This window comes from Pseudorca crassidens, chromosome 4 (genome assembly GCF_039906515.1).
Source record: "Pseudorca crassidens isolate mPseCra1 chromosome 4, mPseCra1.hap1, whole genome shotgun sequence".
Lineage (NCBI taxonomy): Eukaryota > Metazoa > Chordata > Mammalia > Artiodactyla > Delphinidae > Pseudorca > Pseudorca crassidens.
The window spans coordinates 142,638,233-142,660,297 of NC_090299.1; the positions used below are offsets into that span (position 1 = coordinate 142,638,233).

The window sequence follows — 22,065 nt, forward strand, 5'->3', positions numbered from 1 at the left end:
ATCCTTTCATTTTTTATACCATACTATGATTTCAAATTATCATTTAACGCATGTTTCTAACCTTGTTTTAGCATCATTTCTACAGCTAAATATATTAAATGATCACTATTAGTCGTTTTGTCAAGTTTATCCTGTTATTTCATGGTTAAATGAAGCTCATACTCTAGTTGTTTCATCAGGAGGGGCTCAAGTGTCCACTTTTCTCTTAGCACTTGTGTGTTTAAAACTCTTTTCTCTGTAGCCATGAAGGAGATCTTGAATGGATTACAGAATATTTGGCCTGCACTTAAAAAAAAAATTCTTGATAGTGCTTCTCTAGTGCTGGCTTTCTTCGTGTGTTGCTCTTGAGAAGTCTGATAATGATTTAACTTTCTACCATTAAAAGTAGTTTGATTTTTTTGCCTTGAGGATTTCTTTTTTTTTTTTTTTCCTTTGAAGTCTAATAATTTTACTAAGACATAGCTCAGAGTTCATTGTCCTGGATCAGCTTTTCTAGGAACACTAAGTACATTTGTTTCATTTTCAGAAAGTTTCCTTAGATTATAGATTTAAATATTAATTGTACCATTGTGTTGCTTTTCTTCTTCAGAGACTTCAAATACATATGCTATACTTTTGGCCTATTTTCCATTTTGATTCATTTACTCTGAACATTTTTACTTCTTTATTTCATTTTAATTATTTTTTCTTGTTGTTCTTCAATGTAATTTAATTTCCTTCGAGCAATTTGTACTTTATGTCTTATAATTTTTGTCTTTTTTTTAAAAAATATATCCTGAGGTTGTTGCATTTCTTTGTCATTTGGCCATTTAAATGATTAGCTTCTGAATTTGTGATTCTGTTAGATTTTCTCCTTAAAACATTTCAAATGCTTGTTTGAGACATTTAATTCAGTTTGAAGTGTTATGTTACAATTTTATTTTGCTCTGTGGTTGTGTGAGGAGAATGTTGATCAACTTTTAAAACATACTGACATACTTTAATTCTTAGTTTTGAATAGAACTTGTCCAATTATTTTTCTATTCCTGGATAACTTGTAGATAAGATTCCTTGTTCAATAGTACTTCCTTCTGTCAGTGTAGTAACATTGCTTTCTTCAATGGAGGATGTTTGGGGGTGGGTGGCAGCGGGTTGGTATGTGTTGTTTCTGCTTGGTTTCTACAGAATTCTTAATTTTGCTCTTTTACTGACCTCTACCTTCACTACCATGTCTCCAAGGAGCACATATATTCTCTAATTTCTCTTGATGCTCCAGAAGTAACGCTTTCCTGAGGGTACTATGCTGGCACACTTTTAAGTCCCTTCCCCTTAGCCAGTGTTGTGGAATAACAAGTTCCAGATTTGTGTTCTGCACATTAACACTTGGTATTAAACTTTCTCTTTCTGAAGGTTATTTTGGCTCTCTTCATGCATGTTCTCTACTTCCTTTTCTTCTTTCTTATGAAATCACTTATGCCTTCCCTGCCCTCTCTTCTCACCCATAGACTTGCAATCTCGTTTGGGACTCCAATATTATCTCTGTTGGAATGAGATACTTACATCCAATTTGATAATTAATGGAATTTTTCTGGGGTCCTCTGATAAAGCTACAATTTCTTAGGAGTGTGCTTTCCTGAAATCTGACAACTCTGGTTCATGGAAGGCACCCTACCTTAATTTAGAGTAATATATTAAATTTTCCTCTATGGTTGTATGGTTATGTCATTTGAGGTCTAAAAAGGAAGAGGTAGATGCTTATGCTTGATTCAACATCTTAAGTGGAGAGAAGTCTCAAAAATTCCTAAAATTTCAGTAGTGGAATAACTTGTAAAAATGTCTTCCAGACTCAGTAGAGACATAAGAAGAGAAATATTTTTGGCAGGGCTCAAACATGAGAAGTCGGTGAATATCAGTGTAAGGTACTTATTTGCAAGTTAAAAATTTTCCAAGTTTTAGCTGTTAAAAATGTGAGAAAAGAAATTTTCTAACTGTAAATTTGTCAGGTAATTAAATCATATGAGTCCATTTAGCTCAACATGGAAGATAGGCCAATGTGAAAACAAAACATAACAGAAAAACATACATTTCAGCACTGGCTAGTAAGTTTTCCATCTATAAAACAAAGAAAAGCAAAACTAAGATGAAAAGTAAATTTAAACATTAAACTGTAAAAGCAATATACAAATATATCTTAGATTTTAAAGGGTCAAATTATATAAAACCATCCTATTTTCTTCTTACAAATGAAAGAAATGCTCAAAATATCACTGGATTAAATGTCAATATAGAAGGAGTCTCACGGCTGACAGTCCTGGGCTGATAAAGCTTCCAGAGTTAGAAATCAGCTCATATTCTCTTGTTCTGCTCTGCTCAGTACAAAGCTTCCAACTCATGGTTTAAGATGGCTGTTTAAGCTACAGCCATTCTACTGACATTCCAGCAAGGAAGAAAGAGGAGGATCAGAGTAAGAACAAAAGTCCTCCCTTTAAGAACATTTCCAGAAGGTTCTAATGACACTTCTTTTTAATTCTCATGACACTTCTCATTGGTTAAAACTTAGTCACATGACTGACACTTCTCATTGGTTAGAACTTAGTCACATGACCATACATCAGGAGAGAAGCCAAGAAATGTACATGGTGGACAGTCAGTATTTGGCTATAATTCAGGAGCTATCTTACTAAGAAAGGAGGGAACAGATATTTAAGGACAATCAGCAGTCTTTTCCACACCTTCACGTATAGCCACTGTTTCAAGATTGATGCATGTCCTTCCAGATTCTTTTCTACTTTTACATATATCGATACATATGCCTATATATTTTTTCCAATATTTGATCAAACTTTAAATAATATTATATAATATCTTTGAGTAACACACACACAGAGCTATTCAATCTTTCTAAAGTGTGCACAGAATTTAAAGCAACAGTTATTTTTGTCACCTTTGAATTTTCAGCACATAAATAGCAGATGGTAGGTATGCAATATGATTATGATTATGACGGTACTCTGATAAATTTAATCATTCTTCCTTGAAGAATTTTTAGAATGTTTCCTTTTTCTTGCCCCTTATAAGCAATAGATTTTGATCCTGCAATTTGGATTATATTCAATCAAAACCTGTTTCTTGGAGCTCACCACACTATTTCTAGAAATTAATACTTTTCATTATTGCAACAGATGTTTTGCCTCTGACAACACCATAGTGACAACAATATTATTAGTTTAGTGTTTATGTTGTCATTATTAGTCTTATTTCTAAGCCTCTTCCCAGAAACCACATGCATCACTTCTAACTCTCTCTCTCAAAACCCTGCCCACACCATGCACATTCACATAATGATATAATTTTAAAGTCCCTCTAGAAAGAGTTTAGTTTTCACAAGTCTCCCTCTCTGTTTCTATATATCTGTATACATAGCATATATATGCACATATATATGTGTGTATATATAATTTTTACCTGAGTTCATGACATTGCCCCTCCCCCGGAGCCTTACCCCTCATCTCTCTGTTTTTCTGCAGCTCTCATATAGTACTTATACCATAAATATCTATTTTATCTTCTTAGTTATAAACTTCTTGAGGCAGGAGCTTTATGTTCATAGTGTTCTATCCCCCTAAATATTTTTCACACTGCTTTGCTCACAGTAGATTTCCAAAACAGGTCTGTTGACTTACTTGCTCTTTGCTATGTGGTAAGAGGAATAGGTGTTTTTATATAACCCTAAATTTTGGAAGGAAAGAATTAGATTTCAAGGCTGTCTACTGCTTGAAGAAGTCTCTGTCATTGTGAGGAAGTCATTGACTTTACAGGTGTTTTCCATATCAAGCTATCAGCCAGGTCCTCTGACTTTAGTAGTCTAGATTTTAACGTTTTTGGCTCACCTGGGTGAGTTGAACCTCCACATATGCTAGGTATATTTCTCTATGTACAACCCTGTACAAGGGTATCACTATCCTCTTTGTAGAGAGGACAATCTGAGGTTCAGAGAAAGTGAGTAGCTTGCCAAAGGTTATAGGTGAACAAATTGTGGAGTTGGCCATGCCCACCATACTCTACTTGCTACATCTGACAAACTCTTGCTTTCATGGTTTCTGCATTATTTCTTTCTCCTAATTACTTACCCAGCAATTATTCATAGCTCCATTTTTCTTTTTCTTTTGGCATGTATGTGGTTTTAAATTCTTACTCTTATTTTTCTGACTTCCGATTTGACCCTAAGCAATACGCATACTGGGGAAGTAGTTAGAAGGAAGAGATTAACAGACATGATGGTGCATGTATATGTGTATGAATGAGCACAGAAGGCATTATAGGCAACTCTAAGAATCTGAATAATTCTCACATTGAATAATGTGGAAAAGTACTGCAGGGTTTTAGCGAGAGGGTGGTATGATCTGACTGACATTTTAAAATAATCACTTTCACTGCTCTATTGAAAATGATTACAGAAGGAAAAAGCTGTAGCCTGGTGGGTAGTTAAGAGGCCATGGAAGTAGTCCTAAGGAGATGAAACAGTGGTTTGCACCAGTGGTTAGTAGTGACGTGTAAGAAGTGATCATATTTAGGATATATTTCAAATTTATAGCCAGAAAAAATTGTTGATACATGGGGCTTCCCTGGTGGCGCAATGGTTGAGAGTCCGCCTGCCGATGCAGGGGACACGGGTTCATGCCCCGGTCCGGGAAGATCCCACATGCCGCGGAGCGGCTGGGCCCGTGAGCCATGGCCGCTGAGCCTGTGCGTCCGGAGCCTGTGCTCCGCAACAGGAGAGGCTGCAACAGGGAGAGGCCCGCGTACCACACACACACACACACACACACACACACACACACACACACACACAGTTGATGCACCGTGTATGACGTAAAACAGAGAAAAAAGAAGTCAAGGGTAACTCAAAGGTTTTGGACTGAGTAACTTGAAGATTAGAGTTGCCATACACTGTGACAGGGTGGTGGTGAAATCAGGAATTCAGTTTTGAACATGTTACATTTGAAGTGCCCACTAGGCATCTAAGAGGAAATGCTGAGTAGTAGCAAGAACTGTAAGTCTGCAATTCAGACGAGATGTCTGGGCTGAAGAAACAAATTAAAAGTTGTCTACTTATAGATGACAATTAAATCCTCGACACTGGATAAGTTCATCAGAAGCTGAAGTGTAGATAGTAAGAAAAGTGTTGGATATGTGTTGGATCTCTCTCTCTCCTCCTTCCTGCTTAGCTTTTAGAGAACAAGAACTCTGTGTTTTATATTTTATGTATTCCCTACAATGCCAGCTACACATTAGGCCCCAATAAATGCTTGTTGAATGTCGAGTGGGAAGCAAGCTACAGGTTATTCATAAATTGCAGTGGTTCAGGTATTATCCTGCAGCATTAAAAGGGATTTAAAAATAATAGCATTTCTACAATTCCCAAGAGGAATGCTACCATCTTCAAATAAAAGGGCCATCAGAAAGAGTTTTTCAGTCGTGTAGAGACTTTTTTTAACTTTCTGAAAAGTCATCTTCAGGCTGCTTGTGAACAGAGCATATGGAAGCAATCACTGCCTGAAATGCCCAAACTGTAAATCCACATTTCAGTAAAATGCACACCAAGGATAATGACCAAAATTGAGTGAATTTTTATTTTCATTACAGTAACCTTTTCAGTCATTCTAGAATTCACTTAAGACTGCTATTAAAGATGTTTTCAGACCTCTGCAGGGGGGCAAATGTAAGTTCTCTGTAAATGAGAAAGAACTAGCTCCCAGAAACAGTTTGTCTCTATGAGAAGTGAATCTGTAAAGGCTGTTCTCCTAGCAATTCTGTGTGGCATTAAGTGAAATATAAAATGAGTAAGAGATACATTAGATGTCCTCACACATGTATCTGGAGCCTCTGCAGTCACCTCCTCCCTTGATACAGTTGAGTCTTGTGAGGTGCTTGGGTGTTTGCTCGTTGTTTTTTTTAAAATTTATTTATTTAATTTATTTATTTTTGGCTGCTTTGGGTCTTTGTTGCTGCGCACAGGTTTTCTCTAGTCGCTGAGAGCCGGGACTACTCTTTGTTGCGGTGCCCGGGCTTCGCATTGTGGTGGCTTCTCTTGTTGCGGAGCACGGTCTCTAGGCGCGCAGACTTCAGTAGTTGTGGCACGGGGGATCAGTAGTTGTGGCACATGGGCTCTAGAGCACAGGCTCAGTAATTGTGGAGCACGGGCTTAGCTGCTCCGCGGCTTGTGGGATCTTCCTGGACCAGGGCTCGAACCTGTGTCCCCTGAAATGGCAGGCGGATTCTTAACCACTGCGCCACCAGGGAAGCCCTGCTTGTTTTTTAATCAGGGAAATCTTTACTTATTTTAAAGCCTGTCACTATAAAATTACACAAATTTATACAAATTACAAAGAGAAAACTCAGAATCATTAAGACTTAAAACAATTAAAATCTGAAGTATCCAAATGGCAGTCAAGAGTAAACACAGAAATACCTTTCAAGACATGCCTCTACTTTCTGTATCAGAGTGAAATAAACATTCTGATATTAGTATGTGAATTTAAAACAAATTCCTCAAATGGGGTTGGTACATTCATGTGAGTGACTGTCTAAAGATTCCAAATATGGCTTCAATGTTGTGTAAAGGATGTTTTCTATTTCTCTTCAATATTGAAGTTAAACTTATTTAATAAAGTTCTCAACTTTGCAAAAACACAGGGAAAGAAGGAATGCATTCTCTATCATATCAATTACCTTCCTAGACCATATAAATTATTATCGTCTTTCATTTGTGGTATGTTTCTCTATGTTTATAATTTCCAGACTAACATAGACCATTATTTTATGGAATAAGCATCCTAAATAAAAATGACCAATCAATCTAAACAATTCCCTAAGATTATGTCCATAGAATCATATAGAATCTCATGGTTGAAATGCTCTTTAAAAGTTACTTAGAATGGTCTCACACAAATCTGCACTCTTTTATGCCTGGAAGTTATCTTCCTCTTTAATTTTATCCCCAAACCATGACCGGAGATAGATGAAAATCTAGGTAATAGATGGCATTTCAATAGCCAACAGTGGATTTCAGGATTTATATATCCTCAAGTTATGAGATTTTCTTATCATAGCACCAGTCTTTGTATCACCTTGGCTTTGATTGATGCAGTAGTCTCTTAATTTATATCCCATAGCCCACCAAATCTTTTTAATTCTACACATATTTTACTGAATTTTTGTTTGTCCTAGCCTGTAAGTTTCTTTAAACCTTAAAGCCATTCCTGGACAACATCATTCCCTTTGGCAAATATTCACTCACTGTTCTTTAGCTTTGATTCAAGACTTATTATTCACCACTTATCTGTGCTTGCCATCTATTAGACCAAGTACTTAATGATTCAAGTCCTTTATCTGATTGAATTGCTCCTTACTGTTTGCAATGTCTGCCAATTCAATATCACCTGCAAATTTAGAAAATTGCTTCTACAACCGTTCACTAAGTCATTTGCATCTACATAATTTATTTCCTTTCACAGATCTCTTTTCATCCTTCTCCTTCATTAGTGTTAAATTCTTTCCTTATCAACAACAAATATTTTGGGTCATTTTTTTTCTCTTCTTACATACACACAGTTTGTGTTACTTCCCACATCTGTGATCCAGCTCCATCCAATATGTATATCCAGTGGATTATTTTTGAACACTCACTATTCAGACATACAAACATGCATTCTTATGACCACATGTACTTTTTCAACTTCTTGCCCGACTACAGCTGACATACTCTGGGAAATTCAATTAGTCCATTAATGCTTGTTCAATCTAATTTAAAGAATTAAACTCTTAGTGTCTAATTTAAAGTCTCTATGAGGACTTCTTTTTCCCTTTACACATTTCATTGATTCCCTTTGAAAAACTACCTTTTTGTTCCACAAGACTTGTTAGCATTTATCACGGGGCAGGTGTGTGGGGGGAGCAATTCTCTGGTGAGTGAAGTTTCATTGGTGGATACAGATATTTTCAAGCTGGTTTACAGTCATGGAAAGATATAATGGAAATATATATGGGTTCGTGTGTGTGTAACTGTGGGGCATACTTGATGATCTTCAGGCATCCAACTGAGGACCCTTTTCATCCACAAGCCTGGCTCCTCAAACACTGCCTTCTCCTGATCCAGGGGGTGGCTTGTTCAAGAGGCAGCTTCTGGCCTTTGTCCTAGCTAACCACTTCTGTCTTCTCTAGGCCAAAGGAATCATCCCAACCCTGACTTCTTAAAAAATTGAGATGAGAATGGTGTTAACCATTGTGTCTCCCGCAGCTTGTTCTTGTAACACAGATACATCCAACTCTATGGGCCTATCTTTATGCCTGATGCCTTCCGGACTGCCCCTGCCACTCCTCTCCAGTGAGGATGGGAAAGAGGTCAGCTCACCACCTTCTCAGGTCCTCTAAACCCTCCTCCCAAGTGAGCTCTCTCTTCCCTCCAGCGTTTTCTGTCTTTCTTTGAAGCAAAAGTAATAACACCAGTTCTCCTTGTCCAGGCTCACGTACCATTTTGTGCATGATCTTCATGTTACTTCAATACTCCCAATTTAGTTTTTATAATGGAGGTGAGAGGAATACCTATATTTCTTTTTCTTTCTTTCTTTTTTTTTTTTAGGACCAACAAGATAATTTTATTCTCATTTTTCCTTAAAATAAAGATACAGTAGAAGTTTAACAGTTCACTATGATTAGACGTGATTTACAATTTTAACTTTTTTTTTTTTTTCCCTCGGTACGCGGGCCTCTCACTGCTGTGGCCTCTCCCGTTGCAGAGCACAGGCTCCGGACGGGCAGGTTCAGCGGCCACGGCTCACGGGGCCCAGGCGCTCCGCGGCATGTGGGATCTTCCTAGACCGGGGCACAAACCCGCGTCCCCTGCGATGCAGGCGGACTCTCAACCACTGCGCCACCAGGGAAGCCCCCTACAATTTTAACATTTTTTTTAAACAAATGACAACAGAAACAAAAAAAACCAGTACAAATCATAAAACTACTAGAGCAAAGAGAAACTACCTTTCTGATCAAAACAGGTACCACAGCTCTCAACTTCCTTAGAAAGCGTTCTAAGATTTCTAAGCTAAACTTTCTTAGAAAGGGGTTTGTGGAAAGCCTTTAATCTCAAGTATTTAAACTATTCCTGTACCCACTAAATGCTTTCATCAAATTGTTAATCAAACGCTTCCTAAATTTACAAACCAGTGATCAAGTCTTGATCCTATTTTTCCAGCTATAAATTATTAATATTTCAAGAAAACAAAATATTTTCTAAGCACATAAGTTTTCTAAAAACTTCAATTACCTTTTCTGGCTCAGTACCTGACTGAAATGTTCAAATGTTCATATTGCACACACAAAAAATTTGAGCAGCATATTATATGAGTGTGAGAAGCTGATGAAAAATAAGATTGAGGAAAATCCCCAAGTTGTGTCCCATTTAACATGATTGATTATATAGTTTCTGTATCTTTAATTAATATAAGTAAAAACTAATCTTTAGAACAGCACAGAAATACTAACGCATCAGAGTTTTACAAAATATATTCAACCCCCTTATATGTGCAACAATCTTTTAGTTTTGGAGCTGCCATACAAGCGAGCTAGTTTCTTCTCCTTTATATATGAAAGCCGGAAGTCATGTGTACAAAGTTATTTATATGAGAAGAATAAAGATCCACATTCCTTTTCTTTGTCCTTGACAAATATTTATGGGATGTTGGAAATGACGAAAAACAATTTCAATGTTATGAAGTCCAAAGACTTGGAACGAAAAAACTTGTAGTGGCGCATTGCACTACACGGAATGACAATCATCTTCTAGAAAGAGGAAGACCTATATTTCTTAAACTTTTTTTTTTCTTTTTTTTTTTAGCTCTAGACATCATCCACATGGGTTCCAGGTGCATTTACTAATTGTTTCTAGACAATTCCATCTGGATGTTCTTCGGCCATCCTAAAATTAAAATGTCTAGAGCCAAGCTCTGTATCTCTGTTGCTCTTTTCTAATCTGTTCTTCTACATTCCCTAACTCTGTCATTGAGTGTCCATCTGCTCATGGCCCTCTGCTAAATTTCTCACTAAATCTCAACATGTCCTTTCTCTTCTCCTCCAACTTCTAGTCATTTTTTCTTGGAAAAAATTCTAGTTCTAGTCATTTTTTCTTGGAATATTGATTGCTGTCTCAAAATCAGTTTTGGGGGCTAATCGCCTATTGCTGTTAAGTTTAGACACCCTTTTTTCCTCTCTAGATTGTTGAAAAAGACATTTGTCTTTTCCCTTCTTCACTCCAATGCATCCTTGGCCTTACCTCAGTTATCTTTCTTAAACATAAATTAAATCCCACTTTTCTCTTATGTAAAAACCTTTTATAATTTTCACTGGCTAAGTGATAAAGTCCAAACTCTTTAGCATGGCAAGCATGCTTTTATAATTATCCCTACTGTTGCTTCTCACACTCCTACTCATCCTCAAGACCTAGCTCAAATTTCTCCTCTTATGTGAAATCTTTTCAACTCCTCAGGCAGAGGCTGCCACTCCACCCTCTGGTTGCCAAGGCACCCTGTATGCATTATCCCATGGCATTGATCACACTGTGTTTTAATGATTTATTTGCACATTTGTCTTCCTTGTACACTGTGAGATCTCTGAAGGCAGGAATGATGTCTTCCATTCCTTTGTATCTGTGATGCTAGGCACAGTGCCCAGAACATACCATGCATTCAGAAACACATGGGGAATGAAAGGATGAATATAGGGCATTCTGCCTGGCACACAAAATAAAGTAAACACAACCTCAGCCCTCTGGTTCCAAAAGAGGGACTATGGAAAGAAAAGGGAAGAGGTCAGTCTCTCTCTCTCTCTCTCTCTCTCTCTCTCTATATATATATACTTTCCCCCCGACAAAGGGTCATTTGAAAAGTGAAATAGATGTACCCAGAAGACAGAATTATCAAAAAATGGGAATAGTTTGAAAGCCTTATGGGACAAAGGATGAGTTTAGCTGGGGTTGAAAATATAGGAAGATGCAGTGAGTGAGGCCAGGCAAAGCAGATTGAAGCTCAATGCGATCTATATGGAGTGTGACAAAATGTAGGGATTGAGACGTAGACTTCAGAAAACAATGGATGCCTTTCTAAGGAGCTTTAATTTTTTTAAAAAAAAAGGAAAAGAAGAACAGGTTTTTGAGATAAAAAGTGAGATTTTTTGAGAAGTTGAAAGATGCAAATGTTTTTTGTCACTCCCCCAATCCTTCTCTATGTAATCTTATTTTTTTATCCTCGATTCATACTCAACCAAACTCCATCTGAACCTTCTTTGAATTTGCAGGTCTTAAAACCTGCGGTGAACTGTTTCTGAGTATTATTTTCCTCACTGTCTGTAATTTGGTTTATTAAAATGCTTTTAAGACCAAACTTACACTAGAACTCTGTTCCTCTCTGTTAACTGGTTAAGGGGGATGAGCACTTGGACTCTGGGTTCACACTGCCCGGGTTTGAATCATGAATTCTCCACAACTTGGCTAAGTGACCGTGGGCAAGTTACTTTAGCTCCCTAACTCTTTAGCTCCCTAACTATAATTGCTTATTTGGGTTCAGTTCAGTTTCATCATCCACACTATTGGGATAATAGTACTACCTACCTCACAGGGTTGTGTGAGTGCTTCGGCAATAGTAAGCTCTACATAAGTGCTAATAATTATTATTTGGTCCATTTCAAGCTATGTTTTTTTTCATTCCCTATGGTACCTTTCTTGTCACTGCTGTCAAGTATATTGCTGACTGAAATATGTGCTTCTAATTCCAATGATATTCTATTTTTTATTTTAAAACACAGCATATAAAAGAATTCCAAGTAATATAACATGAAGTTTTAGCTCTTTCCTTATAAAAGCACTAAACTTTCATATTTCATCAACTTACTTTAGTTTTTTACTTTATTAATTGCCCTACTCCACTACACTAGATTTCCTTTTAGATTTCTATTATCTATCAGTTTCTTCTTTTGAAAGTCTAGTTCGTATCTTTTACAGCTTTACCTATGGGGATCTTAGTATTTTCTTATGGATTTTATCCTTCTTCATGTAGGTGAAGCAGTGAAGCAGTGAGGCTAACAATGCATCATACTTTTGCAAATATTTTCCAGCGTGTCATTTGTAATTTAATTTAGTTATTATTGTTTTTGATTGATGATTTAAAATTTTGTATACATGCAGCTATTGATAGTTTCCATGTAACTTATTCCATTATTTTTAAGCCTCTGATACTTCCCATGTTCCCTCTCTGACTCGTTTTTAATGTGTTTTTCCATAATCATCATGACAAATACTCTAGAAAACGTTCTTTTAATTTTGGTTTCCCCTTAGGAAGGCAGACAGTCTTGTTAATTTTAGAAGTCTTACGTCATGTATAGAGGTATTCGATGGCAATATTTACTGCTATTTTAAATATACTTAGATTCATGAAAAACGTCTACACTAGTAAAATATATATAACAATAATAAGCTCACTTTTCTGGAACTCTGTCATGACATTATTATGCCATTGCAACAGTGTTATTTTGCTTTACAGGGGTCAATAATCCTGGTAACATTTTAATGATGATTCTTGTTGGATAATCTAAATTACTTTATGATATTTTACTGCATTACTACTTGCATACTTGAATTGACATTTTAAGTTGCTGAAAATTAGAGCATGCATCTCTATTAGTAATAGAATACAGTGACTGCCCATTCCTTCTGAAAATGTTATCTTCCTGTTGCTTTCATTTTTTTAATTTAATTTTTATTTTATATTGGGGTATAGTTGATTTACAATGTTGTGTTAGTTTCAGGTGGACAGCAAAGTAATTCAGTTATATATATACATATATCCATTCTTTTTCAGATTCTCTTCCCATATAGGTTATTATATAATATTGACTAGAGTTCCCTGTGCTATACAGAAAGCCCTTGTTGATTATTTATTTTATATATAGTAGTGTGTATATGTTAATCCCAACCTCCTAATTTATTCCTCCCCCCCACCTCTCCTCTTTGGTTACCATAAGTTTGTTTTCTTTTCTTTTTTTTTAAATTAATTTTTATTGGAGTATAGTTGCCTTACAATGTTGTGTTAGCTTCTACTGTACAGCAAAAGTCCCTCCCTTTTGGACTTCCTTCCCATTTAGGTTACTACAGTGCATTAAGTAAGAGTACCCTGTGCTATAGAGCATGTTCTCATTAGTCACATTCTCTCAGTTTTCTTCCCCTGTCTCTACCTGCTCCAACAAACTCTTATGTAAGCTTCTTCACTTTTACCTGCTTAAAAAGTATTTCTTAAAGCCTAGTCAGAATGGCTAAATATCTTCTTGAAGAAAATAAAATCTAGTTGCAATAAATAGCTTTATATTTTTTCCAGCTAAAAAATCATACATTTGTCAGTCAGCTTCTCTAAGCCTGAATTTTTGCTATGTAAAAGGACCCTGCTGAACTTTACATTATCATACAATAATGATATGCTCTTACATGCAAATAAAAACAAATTGTTTATGAAGAACAACATACAATTGCTTGTGTGTGGTTTTTATGCAATAAATTCTTAAAGTGTTTTTAAAAAATCATAGTTGGAAGTGATCTTCCCACTAACATACTTGTATTCCTCATTTCATAGGTGAGGAAGCAAATCTCAAAAATCTAACTAACTGGAGCGAGCACACAACCAAATTAAAAACAGCACCAACATTAGCCTCATTATAATGCTTGGTACTTTTAACTTGCATTTAGTAAGTGAAGATTGTTAGCGTGATAATTCTTAAGGATTTTTATCTACTATATCTATAGGATAAACTTGCATAATGCCTTTCCTTTTGTTTATCTTTATTTTAATATAATTGCTTATCTGGGTTCAGTTCAGGCAGGACCCCTCAGAAATACAAAGACAGAACGCTTGTTTTGTGGGTTTATAATAAAGGAATGTAAGATAAATAGTCATAGTTTTTATAAGAGAGATGAGGATTGATGATTCCTGTTAGCCTATTAAAATATTTCTATTAACCTTTTGCAAATAAAATTCCATATGTAATGGGTTTATTAAATAAACTGACGTTAGTAAAGTTTTAAAGGATATGAAAAACAGCTTTATTGTTTTTCCTATCACTGTCTTCAAAACCTCTTATTTTTTTTTTCTCTTCTACATCTCTTAGAAACAACTTAGATCCTTTAGCTTTCTGAATACTTTTCAGTATTCCAGAAATAATTCCAGTTCTGGCAATAGTGGAATAATTTTTTATTGGGTTAACCCAACAAAGAATAACAATTGTAAATTCTGGATGCAATTTTTAAAAAACACACATTGAACAGATTGCGTATCAGCTGAAAGCAGACATAAATTGAAAAGTACTCCACCCTTGACAAATGGTAACTGCTTTGGGTGAGATCTACTTTTATATGGCTCATTCACTGAGGACCCACCTCAGGTAGGCAACAACAGGTAGCTAGAGCTCAAGCAGAAAGTCAGAGTCTTATTAGCTTAATGCATCAGAGGATGGTGTTTGAGGCAGCCAGACTGTGCAGATATCAAAAGAGGACTCACATAAAGGAGAGAGCCACAGAGAAATAAGCCCCAAAATCTATGTATAAACTTCCCTCAAATCCTTGGTTGACTCCTAACCAATACATGCGTAAGAATGATTCTAGCTACCTAGAATAAAAAAGTTACCGAATGAACTTAACAGAAATTGGAGATGGCAAAGAAAGAATCAATAACCTGAAAATAGATCACGATAAATTATCCAATCTAAAGATCAGAGAGTAAAATATTATGATGAAATAAACAAGACGACAACATTAATAAGGTCTAACCTGAATGTTTTCTGAGCCTCAAGTACAGAGGAGAAAGAGAAGAGGGTGGAAAAAAATATTTGTATAAATAATTGTCAAGATTTATTTAACTTAGTGAAACATATCCCAGAAGCTCAGTGAACCCCTAACAGAGATAAATACAAAGAAAATCATAGCTGAACATCAAAAATGAAAAGAGAATTAAAAAACGGCCACCCCTACACTATAAAAAAGGAGCAAAAGTACAAATGATGGCTAACTTCTCATCAGAAACAATATTTGGCGAAAGACAATAGAATGGCATATTTAAAGTCATGAACATTAAAAAAAAACTTTATGTATGGTAATGAATGTTTAACTAGACTTACTGTGGCAATCATTTTGCAATATATACGTATATCAAATCATTAAGTTGTACGCCTGAAACTAATATAATGTTATGTATCAATTATACTGTGAAATAATAAAAACATTTATTATTGTATGAAAAATTGTTGAATAATAATTTTATTTTTGAAATAAAAGTTGCTCTTGCTTTAAAATCACCAGCCTTGATTTTAGGAATAATAATATTTCATCTATAATTTTCTTCTTAGATAATAAAAAAGTATGAGGAAAAATATATTTTGATTATAAGTGACTGTGTTCTGAGACTCGCAGTGCTCTTGTCAAACATAAATCAGAATCAGCAGTGTCACTTGAAAACACTAAGACAAAAAGTATCTAGGAAAAATAAACCTGTCAACTCAGAGTTTGTTATTTGCTAATAATATTAAAACTGAGGATAAACAAAGAAATTTTAAGATAAACTAAAGTTGAGAGTATATGCCACTTGTAGGACTGGACTTCAAGATATTGTAAAGGAAGTTCTTCAGGCTGAACTAAATGATACCAGCCAGAAGCTCAGATATGTAGAAAGGAATAAAAAAACACAGAAATAGTAAATAGATAAATAGTTAAATATCAGAAACTGTCTTTTCCCCCCCTCTTTATATCTTTGAAAGTCAACTGATTGTTTAAATCAAAAACTATGACATTTTACTTTGGAGTTCATAAATATAAATACATGACCATAATAACACAAAGGATATAGTACATATAAATGGAATTATATTGCTGTATGTTTATTACTTTTTTTAATGCGATGGGGTATGATATTAATCTACATAGAATGTGATGTTAAGAATGCACATTACTATCTCTAGACTAACCATAGACAAACAAAACTACAGAGAAATACAGCTAAAAAGCTAAGAGGGAAATAAAATCAAACACTAAAAAAATTCAATTAACCCAAAGGAAGGCAAGAAAAGAAGGAACAGAGGGAAAAAATGAGATACACAGAAATCAAATAGTAAATTATAGACCTAAACATGACTATTCAACAACTCATCAGGAAGACATGATGATTAAAAATGTGTATGCTCCTAATAATAGAGCTTCCAAAAAATGAAGCAACGACTGACAGAAGTGGAGACAAAGTAATAGAGAAATAGTTTTCTATTATAGGAAATATTGTAAAATTTAGCTTTATATTGTCATCAGTTTTTCTTTCCACAAAGTTCATGAAATAGTATTGGTGAGATTTGATTCAACACCGCCACCTAATGCTTTGCCTTACACTTATTTTACATGAAATTAGCTTCCAAGGGTTATAGTCAACCTTTAGATATGTGATAAACAAACAAACAAGCAAACAAATAAATGCTTACCTTAAACACTAGTTCTCCCACCAAGCCATTCCATGTCCCATCTTCTTGTGGGCTTCCATACTTGTGATCCGGTGCAACATAAATTTCATAGTTAAAACCCAGGTAGTTAGATAAGGCATCCAAAACATCAATGGAGAAGCCTTGGTATTTCTTTGGCTTACCCAGGACATTTTCAGAGACCATTACAAAAGGTTCTTCCTACATGGAAATAAGAGAAATCCTTGATGTCAATCGATATTGCTCTCTTAAAGCAAACATTAATTCTTCAAAGAGTTTTGCTTACAAACAGTCTAAAAATTGGTTTTACACTGTGTGAGAATAACTTAGAAATATAACTTATGTGTTATTAATGCATCACTTTATCAAACAATGTTTAATCACCCAGTTTCTTATCAGCTCTCATTTTATTATTACCATATCAAAAATTAGATGAAAGTGATTATAAAACTTCAGGAACCGTGAATTCATGTTTCTTGCCGTCTCAGGACCAACCTAAGATTCATCAATAATAAAATCATATTTAGGAGATCATGAATTTGTTTCTCTCCTCAGGCAGTTATTGTTTATTTATGTCAAAATATGTAAAATAATATTTTAACAGATATAAACTACATAGAATTTTTTGAAAAGATCAAAAACTTCTAAGAACATATAATTTAGCTAAAATTTATAACATCACATTTACTGGGAGTTATTTGCTAAGTAATTTTGAAACTTGGATATAAACACACATTTCATTGCAAAAGTAATTTCTTTACTACTGTTATGAGAAATTCACTTACTTTTTGGGTAATTTGTGTAATTTAGTAAATTCAGCAAATTGGTTTCAATTTCCACCTCTTTCATCTTTTTGCATTGTTGTCCTCTTACAGTTAACAAATAGTGCCCTTTCACTTTTTAGAACACCTGGTGTTAAGAGCGGTAAATTGGTTTGACACATGCTGGCAGACTACAGAAAATTAGATAATCTATTTCTTAATTTCCTAAACTTGTTCAGGAATCTTTCAACAACAGTAATATTTACATCCATAGTATGTATATACACCCAGTCCTGTGGGCAGGTTAAAATCTATCCTGGGTCTAAGCCAGAATACCCAAGGATTTTAGCTTTGGATCATTTTTCCTTAGGGACTCACAAAACAGCCTTCATTGAGTGGTAAAATAATACTTTGCTTTTAGCTCTTACTCAAAGACACTAAGTAAGCGCCTTATAAAATCACTACGTCTATTATAGGAATATTGTCCACCATAACATTCAGTTTTCCCATGAGAGAAATTTTTAAATTGTTCAGAGCCAAGAGAGCTTCATTTTGCTTCAGTAATGCCTTTTTTAAAATAATGAAAATGTAAATAATTATTTAGCTATCCCATTTCACTTTGGATACCCAGGAGATTATGATGCTCATCTATAAATATGTTGATATTGTGTTATTTGTAATTTTTTTAAAAATCTTAGTTTTCTAAGCTACTGGTATTATTTTTTTTAAAAATTGGTCTTGTTTAACCATTTATATCTTATTTTATAGTAAAATAAATCAGTAAATAAATAGTTAGATGAAGGATGTGACTGCTGTTTCCTCCCCAGTAGTGTTCTCCTCTGTCATTAATTATATGTATCTATTTTCATTTTAGCACTACTGAGAATAAAGACAATCCACAGTCTCCCTTCAGGCAAGATGAAACCATGTGACCAATTCTGACAAATGTGATGTAGGCAGGGTACTTTGTGCAACTGTCCTTCTGTCCTTTCTACTTATGAACACGTATTGGCTGGAAGCTCTGGAAACTATCTTAGATCACACATAATAGAGAAATAAGACAGAAGAAGTCTATGTCCTTGGCACTTGAAATGCTATAGAAGACCGACTGACTCTCTTGGGTTCTAGAATATAAGAAAAATTTAAAATTTCAATTTCTTGTTGTTAAGCTCCTGATTTTTTTTCCTGTTTTAGCAGCATTTGATGCTAATGAATAATGACAGATTGATATATCAATAGATGAGAGGTTTTGAGAATGAATGAAAATTTCTAACAATACTGACTTTAATCTAAATGATATCAAATGAGTGAAAAGTAAAAATTCAACAAATCCTTTAATACAATATATAAAATACAGAACATCTTCTTGATTCCAAATATAAACTTCCCGCTAATATGGCAAAATTTGCTTCTGTCCATTTGGTTGTCTGGACAAAATACAGACCTAGCTAATGACTATGCATTGCGCAAATACTCTGAAGTGGGTCATGAAGTTATTAGATTCAAAATGGGTTAAAGAAATTCCAAAATAAAGATCATATTCAGAGAGCATGTAAATAAGATCAGGAAATTCTAGAATTAATTGGGCATTGATTGTTTATATCATGTTGTACATGCTGGCAACAGAGAGCATGTAATTATTTCCTTACACATATTTCATTCATTTCTATATTTTGAACATCTATCCACTGACAAACCAATGGAAAGATGCTTCATGAAAAATCTTATTATTTGACTGGTTCCTCTACCAATAATTTTGGACCATATGTATTCTTTATTTATCCATGGTCTTTAAAATCTAACAAATCTCTTAGGTACAGCAGCAATTTAATCACCAGGATATGCAAAACCACTCTTAAAGGTGACACTTAAAAAATTAAGAAGACTAATTAATTATAATGCAGAGCTAACTGCTCTATGTGGCAAAAATAATATCCAAATGTATACTTTCATATGAAATAGTGATTCTTTTTCATTTTGATTATCTTTAGAACAATTGTTTAATATGTTAGATTATGTTATATTTGCTTAATATGCTGAATTTCCCCCTAGAAATGACTTAATTCCAACTTTATAAGTAAATCCCCAGGCAAATGGATCCCTTTCAAAAGTTTGTTGTCAAAATCTGCTTCTAGCAACATCAGCTACAAATGATTAGAGTTACAGAATAAAAATGGTTATACTAAAGGTTGTTTTAAAGACTGTTGATGAATTATTGATGAACATGCTTTTTAAATTGTACATCCTAACTAAACTTTTATTACATCTTATCACTTCTCTTCTAGACTAATGTTTTTAAACTTTGTTTTTAAGCTCTATTACACATTTGGATCACTATGCATAAATCCTACCTCAGACCACTTGTGTTTTATGAGGACAATAAAACAATATATTGGACAGGTAAACATAGCAACAGAAATTAGACTGAAGCTCTGGGACCTATAATAGAAAAGATACTTGTTCCTTCTCTACGGCAATACTGAGCTTGGTTTAATCAGTTTTATCAATGCACCTATTTCCAAAATTTATTCATTCATTGACTTATCCATTTAACATGCATTAAGCAGTTACTGCATCAAATTACTACACTCAATATAGTGAGAAATATGGTAAAAAGTCATGGACACCACTTTCAAAATAATCATAACCTAGTATTGGAAAATCTATGTACTCAAAAAACATAAAGCAAAACTCAAGCAACCTGCAGCATAACTGGTACAAACAGAATATAAGAGAAATAGAAAGGAAACTGTAAAAAAAGGAAAATCACCATTTTGGGGATTACAAGCCATGTACTATTTTAACAGATAAGAAAAACTAGAAACAAAAGTTTCAACTCAAAGTCACACAGTAAGTTACAGAGAGGAGGCATCATCATAACTCAACTTACTTCAATATTATATTTTTGGACCTCAAAATTTTCAATGTATGGATCAAAATCTAAAATGCCATAATTTGTTTCATATTTTAATGCAGTTGAAGGTGGTGTGAGACTGATAGACTCCAGATTCCTGACAGGAAGGAAAAATAAAAAACCCGCAATCCTCTAGGAAGTATTTTCATTTTAGGTCTTACATTATCCCTTCAAACGACTGGTTGAATACAATGTCCACAGTAAAAGTCAAAGATACCATGTAACAGGAAGTTATATTTCATATATAGAACCAGCAGAAGTAATATGTAACAGAAACAGATCTTTCAAGGACTCAGTTACTAAAATTTTCAGATGCATATTATAAAAACTATGTTTACTATTTTTAAGGAAATAAGGGGAAAACTTTTTTGGCAGAAAATTGGAAACTAAAGGAAGTATCATTGTAGAATTTGAAAAGAACTAAACAGAAATGTAAGAATTAGAAAAGACAATGACCAAAGTTAACAACTATCTAAGTTTATCAGCAGATTAGAAACAGATGAAGAGAGAATTAGTGACCTGTTATAGGTCAGAACTAATATCCAGGGTACAAAGGAATAAACAAATAGAAAATCCAAAAAGAAGGGGTAAGAGATGAGAAGCAGAAAGAAATGTAGTATGGTAATACAAATACTGCGAAGGATATGAGGAAATAGGAGCTATCATGACCTTTGCTGGATGTTTAAATTTGTACAACCACTTTGAAAAACATTTTACATATCTAGTAGAGATTGAAAATCCTTATATGCAGTTAATTTTGCCTGGTTTTGAGAGTTACATACACATTTATCTAGTATGAAGATATGGATAGCTATGTCCTAGCAATTTCACTCCTTGGGTGTGAACACTAGAGAATCTTGGGCACCAAAATATATGCCCAAGAACATTTATAGCAGCATTGTCTGTAATAGCCCAAATCTGGAAATAATCTAAAAATCCAAATGTCTGTCAACATGGAAAAGTAAATATATTGTGGTATATTGATGTAATGGAATATTAAACAGCTTAAAATTGAAGAAAGCAGAGCGATACACAGTAATACAAATGAACGTTTACAAGAATCATGTTGAGTGAAAAAAGCAATACTCCAAGAAAACAGTTTGGTTCCATTTTTGTAACATTCAAGAACAGGTAAAATAACTATGTATTTAAGGGTACATAGTGGAGACACTATAAAGAAAATCAAGGAAGTAATCAGCTCTGTGTGGTTGGCCCTGGGATGCTGGAGAGGGTACGATCAGAAAGATACACAAGCAAAGACGGCTCTTGCGGTAATGACGATATTCTGGTGTTTTTGTTCTGGGCAGTGGTTACTTGGATATTACTTTACTTTTAATCAATTAATGATTTAAACTTTTTTCTGTATGGGTGTTATATTGCAATATCAACAAAAATAAAGAAAATTATGTTAAGTAGGAGTAGATAATGGAGGGTGTTGAAACCATATTAAGGTTACTGTCTTATTTGGCAGGGAACTGGAGCTTTGTGGAAGGGAAATAGCATAATCAGAAAGTAATTTTGAGAGAAGAGTGTAGAATGGATTGTGGCAGAGTGAGGACTAAGGGTCCTTTGCAACCATACAGACAGGAGATTATGGCCTGTGCCTATTTAACGTATATTTTAAAAGTGTGTACAGGTGGCTTTCTGTCTTCTATTATAGGGACAGGAAGAAGAAAAAGAGAAATTATAAAATCCTGCCTTTAAAATTCATTTCCCAGCAATTAGTTTCAAAGAGTATTAATAGGACTGAATCTAAACTGGTGAAAACCTGTCCGCCTATTAAATGAAAACAAATTGCAGACTTCGATTTGCTGATCATTTGGATGACAGATTCTCTAAACACAATCCTCAGCAACTGGA

General features: G+C 34.6%; 1 protein-coding gene across 3 annotated transcripts in view; it reads right to left on the reverse strand.

Annotated features, from left to right (window-relative positions):
• GRID2 (glutamate ionotropic receptor delta type subunit 2) overlaps positions 1-22,065 on the reverse strand; it is a 1,388,195-nt gene that overhangs the window by 321,208 nt on the left and 1,044,922 nt on the right. For all 3 annotated transcript variants that reach the window (XM_067736951.1, XM_067736950.1, XM_067736949.1), the window contains one exon: positions 16,534-16,731. In XM_067736951.1, coding sequence (XP_067593052.1) covers positions 16,534-16,731 — 198 coding nt within the window. The remainder of the gene's footprint in view (positions 1-16,533; positions 16,732-22,065) is intronic.